We start from the raw sequence: 14,335 nt of genomic DNA, 5'->3' as shown, positions 1-14,335 counted from the left end.
TTTTGGAGCTAAAAAGAGGTCATTTATCTGGTTGTGCAACTACTCTATATGGACACATGTACTGGGCCACACCTCTTTTGAATTCAGATGCGCTCAGTCCCATTGCCACAGGTGTATAAAGCAATTCTGACTGCTTTTACGACATTTGTGCAAGAACAGGTCATTGCAAAGATTTACTGAATTTTGTGTGATCAAGTATAAGTCATATCAGTGAAAAGTTACAACTGCAGTGGCGCATAGTGCAGAGTTGCATACCTCCTGTGGCATTAATGTTAGCACAATGTGCACCAAGAAATTCATGGTATTCATAGGTTTCCAAGGATAGGCAGTTCCTGAAAGTGTAATGTGTAGGTGGCCAAGAACTTTTGCTTTCTTGTGTGGCAAAAACTAAAACTAATTAAATTCATCTGACATTAAATATTTAAATATATATTATGTATTTAAAGGAGAACTGATGGTATTTCAGATGAGATACGTGCTCTTTCCTGAGTATGAGAAGACAGGTGTGCCTGAAAGTTTTGGCTCACCTTCTGAAGTACCTTTAGTACAAAATGCTTTAAAAGAACCATCCACAAGAAGTGGAAAACATCTGCAAAGAGTATGTTTGTTTAGATAGCATAATAAAATCCTTCCTGCTTCCTCAAATGAAAAGAAAGGGTGACGTCTGTAAATCACAAGTTAATTGATATGATTGCTAGTTATAATACAACATTAAAAAAGACAGGACACACTGGAGAGATTATGTCTTATGTCTATGATGTATTGACAAAAGCAAGATGTTGTGGGTGCATGTGCCACCCCACTGAAAGAATCCTGGAAACGTCCCTGTTTCAGACCTCCTTTTCCTTTCCTTCACCAATGGCACGAAGAAGGTGGGAAGATTTGGTAGTTCTTACAGATAACACTGTTTTCTGCTGCAGGTACATTCACTGACATATGGTTTTAAGTTACTTCTGTGTTCCCAGCTATATCACAGCAAACAATAGCCTAGAGGTGGTCAAAAAATATTAGCTACTACACCTTAGAGAGCCTCTCTTTGAAACTTCTTGACACCCCGCAAAAGGTTATGCAATATTTTAAAGTAATTTTGTCTTATTTGGTGTGCACAGTCTATAAGGATTACCCTGCTTGCTCGCTCACTCACTCTGTTTTATAATCTGCTGATGATGACGTTATGCTGCAGTTCCTGGGCTTCAGTTCTCGCGAGGTTACGGGAATCCAGACGCTCTCTCTCTCTCTCTCTCTCTCTCTCAGTTCCCCCTCCTCCCCAGCCCTCCCTTCCCACGCCCCACTGCGCTGTGGGATAGTGGCACTATAAAGTATATCCTCTCTCGGCGAAAGATAAGAAGCCCGAGACAGGAGGGGGATGAAGATGGCGGACGCCAAGCAGAAGCGGAATGAACAGTTAAAGCGATGGCTTGGCTCGGAAACGGACCAGGAGCCTCCTGTTTTGAAAAAGAAAAAGACGAAGGTGAAGTTCGATGATGGCGCCGTGTTTCTGGCCGCCTGTTCGAGCGGCGATACCGAGGAGGTGCTCCGAATGCTTGACCGGGGCGCTGACATCAACTACGCCAATGTAGACGGTCTCACCGCCCTCCACCAGGTTTGTGTTAGCTTGCCGTGTGGGTTTATGTCAGCAGCCGGTACCATTAGACATAAATATCGACTGGCTGCTAGCAAAAGCTTACCCTGGTACACCTGTCAAATGGAAGCCATTCTCATCCCGTTGTTTACCTACCTAGCATACTCGTCCTTCTCGACGCAGAGAAGGGATGAATCCGTTGGCTTCCTCCTGAGGCTGTTTAACTGGTAAACCGCGCTAACTATGCATACACTTGTCTGAGTATAAGTGGCAAGAAGCAGCAGAGTCAAACACCTAATTTACAGGGCTAATTCTACTTTATGCCTCCATAAACTAGCCTGAGTCTGTAGGTGCAGTCTAATTGCAGTACTGCTGCATTTTTCGATTTGAAACATTGGCTCGGTTTTATGTTGTAAATACAATCAAGCCAGACAAGTGTCTGTGTGGTCAATTTATTATTGTCGGATCCTATTTAGTGTGTTTGGAGCTTAATATAAATGGTGTTCGTGCAGAATGAACCCAGCAATAGATGGCTGCTACCTGGTTAGCAGTAAAAGTCGTTTTGTTGATAAACCCTCCTCCTTGACTGTGGCTACTCTCTGGAGAGGAAGCAGAAGCTACCTTGCTAACTAGCTTTAGATACAACGTCATTCAGATACAGGCTAATGTTACGATTGCGAAACAATGTTTGCTTGTCACTCTGACTTAAAAAATGCAGTCCCTCATTAATAGTGGGCATATTAGTTTAATTGCCAGGAAAGAATGAATGGTAACAGCGCAGTATTAGCCCAGCGGAGTGTCTGCTAACGTACTTTAGCATGCTAAGATAAATGTCGTTAGCTGTGTGGGGCTTTAGCTGAAGTTAATTCATTCATTAACTGACCTGAGAAACGGCGTCAGTGGTAAATTATGGGCCTCATAATTTTATGCTGTTTTGTGTATAGTTAATCGGAAACGCCTGTGTCGTTAGCGCTTTTGCTACACCGGGATGTTAACCGTGCCAAGCTAGTCATTTGCCCGCTAACTGGGGTAGCTACTTTCACTAGCATCTGTACTTCCACAGCCGATAAACTGAAAATGGCACCTCATCTTGATGGGTTTTAGGCTGTGTGAGGTAGTTTTAGTCCAAATGGGGTTTAAAGCCTGATTTAAAAGCTTTATAAACCACCATGGATCCAGTGATGGAAGTAGGTTGCTTGTTGGTGCAGTAAGCTTACTGAAAGTTGTGACCAGGTTAAGTCCAGTGAGGTGTGCAAAAGCTAGACTAGAATTAAAACGTAAATAACAAAGAACCTGGTCGTGTAATTTATGAATTTGTTTCTGTTGCTTCAGAGGTAGCTTTTACCATTAAAGAAGTACATTTATTTTAATATCGTTTTTCAGTTTGTGCTTATTGGATCAAGTGATTACGGGTATACTGTTAGCTTTTACAGTGACACTTTTATAAAGATATCTTGCTTATTTTGTACCAAGAACATTGTAGTTAAGTGTTTTACTTTTTGGTGGAAATAAGCAGGGTGAACGGTTTGGGGGATTTCCCCCTTCTGACTGCATGTTTCTGCCTCTGATAAATAATTTTTCATTCCCACTGGAAAATAAACTTTTATCCCCCCCTTCCAGGATTTTTGCAGTGTCTTGAAACAGTCAACAGTGCAAACATCAGTCCAATCAGAAACTGATCTCACTTTCAGTGCTTGTGAGGCTGCTGGGGTGAGATGATCAGGATCTGTTCCATTCCAGCTTTTCATTAAGCCAAACTGTAACGCTGGATATCTGGATCCAGAGAGTTGCAGAAAACATCAGAAATATTGTGTGCCAACCAGTTGGCTCTGTGTTGACATCAGAGTTCTCTCCAAAGGTGATTTGTGCAGCTTCTTCTTTCTTCTTGTTGAGTTGCGGCTCTGCACCAGGACTGTTCTCTGCAACATCCTGCAGTCGTTTGTCGCCTTTTGCGTGATGGCGCAACTGCTGTGATAGGCTGATGGAGAGGGGCAGAAGTATTTGGTTTAAAAAGATCAACCTTAACCTGACCTTCGTTCACAAGTTAGAACATGCTGTCGAACATATTACAGAGTCAGATAATTTCCACATGTTTATTAACACTCAAACTGGAAAGTCTGCTGCTGATCTCAGAAAATGAAGTCTCCTTCTTCCCTTTACAGAGACTTTATAGATTCAGGTAAAAGAGGGTGATGTGTTTTACATGATGAGCCACAGGGAAGCAGAAAAACTGTCATCAAAGCAGACCATTTCTCTTTGATTTGTAATGTACCATAGTGGAGTTTTTATTTATCCAATTTATTTTTTTTAATTGACAGCATTTTGTGCTGTTTACATTTCGGGTTATTTCATATTAAACATTGAAGCTAACATCCTCTGAAGAGGGAAACTGTGGTTGCCCCTCTATATTTTTTATTATTTTTTTATTTTTCTCTCCCTACGTATTGCATCCTGGAGTATTTTAATTTGAAGAAATAAAGGATAATGCTAGTGGAAACGAGCATTTGTTTATCTTGTTTGCACTAGCATGGATAGTGTTTACATGATGTAAGGATTTACAAAAATATTCACATTAAATGTTTTATACTTGCATAGATCTCCTGTGATGTCACTTCATTACTCATGTCCACATGTCTCGTCTTAGTAATTATGAGCACTGCTTTATGCACCACCTTGCTCCCATGGTGTGTTTGTTCTCCAAGACTTAGGCCACTGCACAGATTAAAAGTTTTAAAAGCAGGTTTTAAGGCATGGGTCATCAGCTTTATCTGTATGTGATTCATGCACGTTTTTGGGTTTTAGTTTTGTTGTTGTTGTTGTTTGTTTGTTTGTTTGTTTGTTTGTTTGTTTGTTTGTTTGTTTTTTACACATTAATTAATCCTGCTGGTAAATTGACCTTTCTTCAAGATCGTAGTCTGCTTTAATGAAATCTGGAATTAGCATGAACCCCTCAATACAAACTCATTGGGTGGAAATGTTGCCTTTTTTTGGGCTGATGTCCAGAGATGAACTTGAGTGAGGAAAGAATTTGAAGTGCGGCTCTCCGGACATAACCATCTCTGGAGACGAGGTGTGTGTGTGTGTGTGTGTGTGTGTGTGTGTGTGTTAAAGGCCATGTGATCTCTAGGTTTGGTGTTTTACCAAGGAGCTGAGGAGGGGTGATGGAAGGTTAAACTGCTGTTAAGTTTCTTAAAGATGAGCTGAACAGTCAGTCGCCTCTTGTCTTAATGTCTTTGTGTGGCTTTTCTTGTTACATTTTAGATGGACCAAAAGAAAAAAATCCCTCCAGATAATAGCTATCCTCGTGAATGAGTGACCTCTCTCTTTGTTATGAAATGTGCCATGTTGCTGCATGAGGACTTGATCACTGGTGACCGGTGCAGGTTTATAAATACCACCACAGCCAACACAAGTTCTCCTAACTGGGTTTCAGTAGATGATACTAAGTTTGGGTATGACTCAGTCTGTAGCTTTGCTTTGTAGTTCAGCTCTAGTATAATCTCACATTTAGGCAAGAGGTTGTCTCTGTGAGTCATGAACCTTGTGTTTCTTTAAAAATGACCTGTTGCTGATGAACCTGTAAACACGTCAATGTCTTTTTGCAGACTTCTTAAGGTGATGCTTGAGCAGTGATGATGATGATCAATGATCTCACTATGACTGTGTACAAGCAAGAGCATCAAGGTGAAAAGTCACACTGTTGCCAGGCTCAGTCCAAAGGACTTTGAAGTTCAGTTGCAACACAAACATAAGGACCAACGTCACATATTTTCTTCTCACAAACCTCAAATATGCACATTTTGCAAGATTTAAAAATATTTATGCAACTCTTATTGCGATTACCATGCCGGACAAAGCGATATACCACCTCATGCAGATGTAAACAAATGGAGACTTTGTTGCAACAGCTTGCTGGGGTGTTGGCAATGCTTTGCACTGCAAAACAAAACAAAAATAAGAAGCTTGACTGAATCTGAGAAAATGGTTGGTGAGACAAGACCAGCATGGGTTGTTGTTCTTCAGTGAGAACTCGGTAGTATTTCTAACTACTAGTGTTCTAGATAATATTAGCCTTAAGGGCTAGAGTGTCAGTGATACTTGCTGTGGGACTTGAAGTGTATAGGCATTAACTTCATTTGAGGTTCATTCATTCATTCACTCTTCCTGAAGACACAATTGTAAATGTAAATATCAGACATGTTTGATATTATTTGGGTAAATCTTCTGAGTCTTTGAGCCATTCCAGAGATTTAAGACTGGTTCTTCAATTTATCACATTGTCAATATTTTTGTCCTGTTTCACCTCAAGGACCTTGGTGGGTACTGATATTTGGCACTCCTCTAGTCTATTAGAGAAACATTAGTGTTTCGATAGCTGATTTGAATTTGTAACGTGATTTACTGAGACAGATTGGTTCACCCAAAACACAGACTGCACGGATGCAGGTTGAGGGTAGAGAGGGGATGTTCCAGTGAACTAGGAATCCCTTAGACAAGCTGAGATTCCAGATCACATTGGCTAAATTCGTCCCAGAGCTGTCGCATTCCAAGTCCTGTCGTTCTAGCCCGTGCATTCCTCACATGACGGCCGCTGGAAACCATAGCAAAGAGGGAGCAGAGAAGACATTCCTCAGCTGTCACCTAAACCCCTCCCCTTCAGTCATTCCCTCTCTGGCTTGACTTTCCCTATACAATGCCAAAGCCCAGCTGACTGGTGCTCACTGAGCTCCACTGAAGCAATTAGAGTGGAGGGGCTTGTTGCTTCACACAACAAAATCTACCCGCTGACCTACACCTGAACTTTTTCTTTAGCGCTCAGGATCTCTGACACCCCCCCCCCAGACCAAGGTGACAGGATTCAGCTTAGCTTAACATGTCAGAGCTGGACATTACAATGCCCATGCTCTGTTGACATTACACACCCTCATTATTGCCCTAATGTCTATGAACATTATCTTGCCTCGTCTCCATGACGACTCGAGGGTTGCTAGTCACTTGTGTTGGTGGATTTGCATGAACAGAGTGGGAGTTGCATAACAGACTGAACAGAGAGAGACTCTCTGGCGGTGCTTAGCAATTTGAAATACTCAGGCTCATGGATCTGTAATGGAACAGTTTCAGACTATGTAGTGGAAGATGATGATAATGTGAGGTGGCTGCGTTTCTTTTCATCCAGAGCAGCATCAGTCATTTTAACACATTACATAATTGCTGTGGATCTCACTGCAGTCCCAAACATGAGATTCTCAGCTGTGCCTGATGCTTGCAGTTGGCCACTGAGAGGAGGGCAAAAATGCCTTTGACACATTGCTGTCCTCCTGATAAGCACAGCATGTTATTCTGCTATAGAACCTAGGCCTTCTGTCTTTTTGGAAGAAGAAGGGACACCCCGTCATCTCATTTGGAGAGGTCTAGGATGGCTGCAATCTAAATACAGTGGGGCAAAAAAGTATTTAGTCAGCCACCGATTGTGCAAGTTCCCCCACCTAAAATGATGACAGAGGTCAGTAATTTGCACCAGAGGTACACTTCAACTGTGAGAGACAGAATGTGAAAAAAAAAATCCATGAATCCACATGGTAGGATTTGTAAAGAATTTATTCGTAAATCAGGGTGGAAAATAAGTATTTGGTCAATAATAAAAATACAACTCAATACTTTGTAACATAACCTTTGTTGGCAATAACAGAGGTCAAACGTTTACTATAGGTCTTTACCAGGTTTGCACACACAGTAGCTGGTATTTTGGCCCATTCCTCCATGCAGATCTTCTCGAGAGCAGTGATGTTTTGGGGCTGTCGCCGAGCAACACGGACTTTCAACTCCCGCCACAGATTTTCTATGGGGTTGAGGTCTGGAGACTGGCTAGGCCACTCCAGGACTTTCAAATGCTTCTTACGGAGCCACTCCTTTGTTGCCCGGGCGGTGTGTTTTGGATCATTGTCATGTTGGAAGACCCAGCCTCGTTTCATCTTCAAAGTTCTCACTGATGGAAGGAGGTTTTGGCTCAAAATCTCACGATACATGGCCCCATTCATTCTGTCCTTAACACGGATCAGTCGTCCTGTCCCCTTGGCAGAAAAACAGCCCCATAGCATGATGTTTCCACCCCCATGCTTCACAGTAGGTATGGTGTTCTTGGGATGCAACTCAGTATTCTTCTTCCTCCAAACACGACGAGTTGAGTTTATACCAAAAAGTTCTACTTTGGTTTCATCTGACCACATGACATTCTCCCAATCCTCTGCTGTATCATCCATGTGCTCTCTGGCAAACTTCAGACGGGCCTGGACATGCACTGGCTTCAGCAGCGGAACACGTCTGGCACTGCGGGATTTGATTCCCTGCCGTTGTAGTGTGTTACTGATGGTGACCTTTGTTACTTTGGTCCCAGCTCTCTGCAGGTCATTCACCAGGTCCCCCCGTGTGGTTCTGGGATCTTTGCTCACCGTTCGCATGATCATTTTGACCCCACGGGATGAGATCTTGCGTGGAGCCCCAGATTGAGGGAGATTATTAGTGGTCTTGTATGTCTTCCATTTTCTGATGATTGCTCCCACAGTTGATTTTTTTTCACACCAAGCTGCTTGCCTATTGTAGATTCACTCTTCCCAGTCTGGTGCAGGTCTACAATACTTTTCCTGGTGTCCTTCGAAAACTCTTTGGTCTTGGCCATGGTGGAGTTTGGAGTCTGACTGTTTGAGGCTGTGGACAGGTGTCTTTTATACGGATGATGAGTTCAAACAGGTGCCATTCATACAGGTAACGAGTGGGGGACAGAAAAGCTTCTTACAGAAGACGTTACAGGTCTGTGAGAGCCAGAGATTTTCCATGTTTGAGGTGACCAAATACTTATTTTCCACCCTGATTTACGAATAAATTCTTTACAAATCCTACCATGTGGATTCATGGATTTTTTTTTTTTTTTTTTTTTTTTTTTTTTCCACATTCTGTCTCTCACAGTTGAAGTGTACCTCTGGTGCAAATTACTGACCTCTGTCATCATTTTTAGGTGGGGGAACTTGCACAATCGGTGGCTGACTAAATACTTTTTTGCCCCACTGTATCTGGTCCCACATTTGACTTGTTTTTCTGTAGACTGTTTTCGATTCAAATTTATTTTAAAATGTGCTGATTTGGCTCTGATGCCGTCCCCATTCTGTGGTCTCATGTCCTACCTGCATAACTTTGCACATCACAACTGAAAGCTTATCTGCATCAAGCACAGAGCAACACATTCAGTCTCAAGCACCTATCGTGAGCTAGTGGAGCTATGCTGCTATTGATAAAGGTGCAATAAACATCATCTCTTGTTGAACTTCCATATCTAAGACAGTAGCTTCATTTCTGACAAGCATGCATAGTTTACCTGTTACACAAAAATGCCCAAATAATGCACTTTTTAAAGTGAAATCTATATTGATTATTAGTCTACTTAATTCCCGATTGTGTATCAGGCCTGTAGAAACCTTAAATGTCGATTTCTGCATTAAAGATCTTCCCTTTTCTGGTAGTCCACACGATAAAGGTCCAGGCTAGTGACTTACTAAGAGGCTCCTAATCCTCAAATACGCCCAGCTAGATGATCTGCCTGCATAATAACCTCTAGATCTGATGGCTGTTAGATAAAGACTATCTAGGATTACATATTTTGGTGATAAGCTGGAATGCACAGTGCTGTGAGTACTTCAACATATTGTGAGGTTTTGGAGGGGCTTTATAGCATGTTGTCTAAAAGCGTTAGAAAAATAAGCACAGATGACAAAGCAAAACCTTTGCATGTAATTTTAAGTAGAAGTGTGTTAAGATTTGGTACAGTATGTGAAGCGATTTTAAATGCATTGACATATACCTGACCATCAAAAGCAACACAATTGGGGTCCCTTTGAGTGCTAGGGATATCGTTTGCTGTTAGGTAGCTTTAGTGTATTATTATTATTATTATTATTGTTATTATTATTGTTATTATTATTATTATTATTATTATTATTATTATTTCTTGACTGGTTTAAAAACTTAGCCTTCAGTGTGATTTGAATATTAAAGACAACAATCAAAATTACTTTAAAGTCCAACTGTTTGATATTTAATTCATTAATTTGTTGTGTACGACAGATGGCCTTGGGATATACAGGAAGCAGGATCTTGTGAGTGCAAACTTTGCGTGTAACACGTAACAATACATGGCACAAAGGGACTTTGATGTGTATAGGGGATGCTTGTTTGCTTAAACTCATTCACAAAACTAGTTCTAGCTAAAGAGTTACTGGGGGAATGAGAATATCATAAATAAACCCCATTCTAGAATGTTAGCTTAATTTAAACGTGTGTGTGTGTGTGCGCACGCCACAGTATTTAGGCTGAAACAGGTTCTTCCTACCCAGCAGTTGCAGCCCATTTTACAAGTCTGCTTTCAGGTCACTTTTCTTGTAAAAGGTTGCACAGGGCTTTGACGTTCTTTGTTATGGTTTCAGGGCAGACTTACAGGAGCTGCATAATCACTCATGCATTTCTAACATAATGCTGAATACATTAATTTAATAATTCATGGACATGAATGTAGACAGTCTAGTATTTATTTATTTATTTTTATTGTTCTTTGTTCAGCCCAAACAGTCTTCAGACTGTCGTTTTTGAATGTTTGACTGTGTCTTGTTGTTCCTAATCTTCATTCCTAATTGCTGCTCACTATAAGAGTTATATTTGTGTATAATTTCTAATTATACATCGCTGTTTAATATTTCAGAACATGGTCTAAAATCAAACAAGGAAACTGTACAGACCACATGAAAGACTGTATATTCTTATTTAGCCTCTGATTGCCATTTTTCGTAAATTTGATAAATGATTGTCTTCTCTGACAGCATTGCAGTCTTAGAAAGCCGACGAAATATAATTTCCTCATGAAGTTATTAACTACGTGAAGCAAAACGGGGACCGTGAGAGTAAACTGTAGCCACCCTTTGAGTCAAAGAGCTGACAAGAATTAGTGTGGTGCCTGACTACAATGAAAGGTGTTGAACTTGACACAGCAGGAACCAGCGCTTCATAACACTGTATGTTCGCGCGTGAGATAAATCTAAATTTAACCTTTGACATAGAACTGCAAGTATAAAGCTGAATTCCAGTCTGGAATGAATCACTGCAGCACCATTGTAACGAGAGCCTACTTGATTACTGAGTGTATATTGGAGTCCCGCAACATATTTTACTTGCGTATAATTGGCAGGTCTCTCCTTGTCAAGCTGGCCCTCCTTGCTGTTTCATTCAGCTTTTTTACCAACCCCATAATCATCAGCAGGAAGTCCCTGTGGTGTTTGCGCGCCAACACTTTGCAACACGCCAGGTCATCTGCTGATTGTGACATGTCTATGATACTTTCATGTACACTGTATTGAGATAACATGTCTGGCTTAAAACTAAATGCCATGAATTGACATGAAAAGCATTTGTAGTTAGTAAATATATCAGGTCAGTGTATATGTTTAATTGTAATTGGTCATGTAGGGTTGCTCGAGTATGGCAAAAACTTTTGTCAATCTTTATACATTTGTTAAACTTGACTTGTCTTTTTGCAGGGGATAAATAAGGGGGTAATGGAGGGAGGCAGGGGGGTTGTCAAGTAGGGAGTTGGGCCTAGACTAGCTGGTGCTTTTTACCATAAAGCTCACTTGCAAAGACAACCGGCGACTCTAGGAGATGAAAAGCAGCTGCCAGCAACTGTTAATGATCCTTCCACAGGTTCATGTATGGAAAGCTTTTATGACTTTTATTTCCACATGGATTTTCTTGACCACGGATGGATTGATCTTCTTGACGATCTTTCCATTTGGACTTTCAGTACAGTGGCGAAGCATCTCGTTGTAAAGAGAAGAGGTGTGCTTTCTTTAAAACACAAGACAAAATGAGAGCTTTGTAGCAAAAATGAAGGCTAAAAAGTAAGTTTTATCCTGGTTATCTTGTTTTCATGATCGTTAAAGACCAACATTGTAACCTAAATGAAAATCTAATAAGGCATTACCTCACTGAGTTTGCATGAAACTGTTTGCCCTTTATAAGAACTGTAGGGCAGATGATTTATTTATTTATTTATTTGTATGCGTGTGCGGCTCTGACACTGCTGGGATGAGATGCCAGAGACCTCCCCGCCATAGGACCTGAAACAGAGAGACTTTGCTGAAGTAGTTTCGTTGAGCATCGCTGCAGGTTGCAACTGGTTCACCTGGGGTCGTAATTCAGCTGGATCGAATTCCTCAGCAGAGTAAACCTGCTGCCATGTTTGAGGATTGCTGCTTCGACCTTGCCCAAAAGTGCATTTCGTGTCAAACAAAATGTCTTATGTCACACATAAGTTTTTAGCCAGTTGTAATTATTGCATTGCTGAAAGCTGGCAGCACTGCTTTATAACAATGTAGGAAAATGAGACACTGATCTCAAACCAGAGGCTGCTATTTTTACCCATTTGCTTTTTCTAAGTGTTTTGATGAGGTCAGTGTTGCACTTTCTTTGATGGTTATTTAGCACCCTTAAAATTAGACCACATCTCCTTCACTGTATCATGAAAACATTTGAGAGGTTGATGATAAATAAAATGCAAGCTCGACTGCAGAACTGGTAAAGGATTTCGTCAGGTGCTTTAACAGATTAATGACCGCCACTTGCTTTTCTGTCTGCCCCCACTTTTTCAAACTGTGTATAGTATTTAGCTGCTGTGAAATGTTTTTGAGATGACTTCAGCTTGTGGTGTTTGTTTGGTTTTTTTTTTTTTGTTCCCACCCTGTGGCATATAGTGCTCGTTTTCTACTTAAGCCAGGTGGTCTTGGAGTGATCCCGCTGTTGTTTGCTTGGCGGCAGGCACACGTCTCATGCTGAGTGTTTTTTATGAGCTGTTGTTGAAGTGAAAACACCTGGACTCAGACACTATGAATTCCTCATTGTCTTACAGAACAGCGAGTACAATTAAGGCAGAGGCTGCATGTCCATTTGTTGTCTGTAAGGGTGAGGTTACATTCTTTCCATTTAGTCTCAAAATGGCTGCATCTTCAGCTAACAAAGGGAAAGCGGCCATTGGCCCATTAGACATCACCTGACTTTGACATGTCACCCTTGTTCTTTTATTTGGCACAATTATTACTCATTGTTGTTTTCAGGTATTACATAAAAACCTATTTCATGCCCACTAAATAGTCAAAGTTGCTGCCTTCACTTGTCTGCACCAGAAATGCTACTAGTTGTAATTGATTCATATTTTATTGATGTATGACAGCAGCTGTTTAGCATCGAGAAAGCAGCAACCTCCCTGTTTTCTGATTGGAAGGTGTAAACAAACATGTTGGGAAGTAAGACAGGTTATAGTCGAACTAATAGGCGTGCTTTTGCCTTAGTTGTAAAGAGTTGCGTGTCTGCTGTGTCAGCTGGCATATAACCACTCCATTGGAGAAATGACTACATCCTGCACAGGTGTGTGTGGACATTAACCCACGCTCATCATGTAACTTCAGTGCTATATGTGCGTTAGTTCACCTGCATTAAATATACAATATGATTATTGATGAATGTGTTTTAATGGATTCAAAAATTGACAACACACACAAAGTTGAACTGACAGTCTTAAATGTAACTCCATTAAGACTCCAACTCCATTGGGCTAAATTTTGGATGCTTTTTAATAAGACGGCTATTCTCAAACTTAAGAATCTGCGGACGGGCTCAAGAGCTCCTTTAATCATAACACTGATCACAAAACTTTTTTTTCTCTTTTGCGTTTTCACTCATCTTAAACTCTGGAACTCACTGGACCTTAGAAATAGGTTATCAGAAATTAAACTTGGAGAATATATCGATTAAGTGTAACTGTACTCCTTTATACTTGGGTGGCATTGATTTTTCTTGTTAATGCTGATCCATGTGGCCATGAGATTGACTGAACCTGCTGTTTGCTGTGTTCTTGTGAATCAGCCCATGCAGGCCATATTTTTCCCTGCAGCTAAATGTCAGTGACAGTAAATGGGCCTGGACCTTGAGAGTCTAAGTGCTTTGGCTAGTAATTTAAGTGATTCAAGATACGAGTATAGCCCCTGTGTATGCTCAGAGCTCATGCTTTGTTTTGGCATATTTCTTTCGTGTTCTTGTTTTGTCCCCCTGAAAACAAGAATTAATAGTGTGCCTGGTAAAGAAAAATGAATTGACTTTTACTGATGCAAAATACTAAATGTTGGTAAACGTGTAGCAGGATGAAATGTAATCTCTCCCTTTTGTTTTAAACTCCTTTTATTAAAGTATTTGTTTAAAATCAATTTCAGTTGATGGTGATGCAAGTGAGGGTGATACGTTGAAGTCACAAAAGTCATGCTAGCTTAACAAAAAGCCTGATTATAAAATAAGATTAGGTAAAACTTAATTAGTGCCTTCGAACTCAATTTTATTTCCTTGTTTTATGGAGCATAAATGTGAGGTCACTAAGTCCAATCAAGCTGCGATGTTAATAGACTGTAAAATTAATAATTAATGACCCAAAACCACTCAAGCTGCTGTATAGGGAACCAACAATTTATTACATTTTGGCACTACGAGCCAATAATTTCATGATCCTCTGTATAAAGATCCTGGGTCTTTTTAAGAGATCATATTCATTTGAAAAAATGTATTGCCTTTTATTTTGATGGTAAAGACCTAAGCAGTTATTTTAAATGCTCACATGTTGCGTGATGAATGTTTTCTGTTTTTAGTGAACGTGTGTAGTGTTGTCACACG

At 40.6% G+C, this 14,335-nt stretch overlaps 1 protein-coding gene across 9 annotated transcripts in view; it reads left to right on the top strand.

Annotated features, from left to right (window-relative positions):
• The first annotated feature begins 1,262 nt into the window (after positions 1–1,262).
• The window catches only part of ppp1r12a (protein phosphatase 1, regulatory subunit 12A), a 63,694-nt gene continuing 50,621 nt past the window's right edge, over positions 1,263–14,335 (top strand). For 5 of the 9 annotated variants that reach the window (XM_082510206.1, XM_082510205.1, XM_082510199.1 and 2 more), the window contains exon 1: positions 1,264–1,603. In XM_082510206.1, the coding sequence (XP_082366332.1) occupies positions 1,367–1,603 (237 nt within the window). In that variant the 5' untranslated portion in view covers positions 1,264–1,366. Of the gene's footprint in view, positions 1,604–14,335 lie in introns of all 9 variants that reach the window. The other 4 variants (XM_082510201.1, XM_082510200.1, XM_082510202.1 and 1 more) reach the window with 1 other exon arrangement.

This window comes from Aulonocara stuartgranti (genome assembly GCF_965226115.1).
Source record: "Aulonocara stuartgranti genome assembly, chromosome: 17".
Lineage (NCBI taxonomy): Eukaryota > Metazoa > Chordata > Actinopteri > Cichliformes > Cichlidae > Aulonocara > Aulonocara stuartgranti.
The sequence above is the reverse complement of the archived record's forward strand: the minus strand, read 5'-3'. Positions and strand labels throughout refer to the sequence as shown.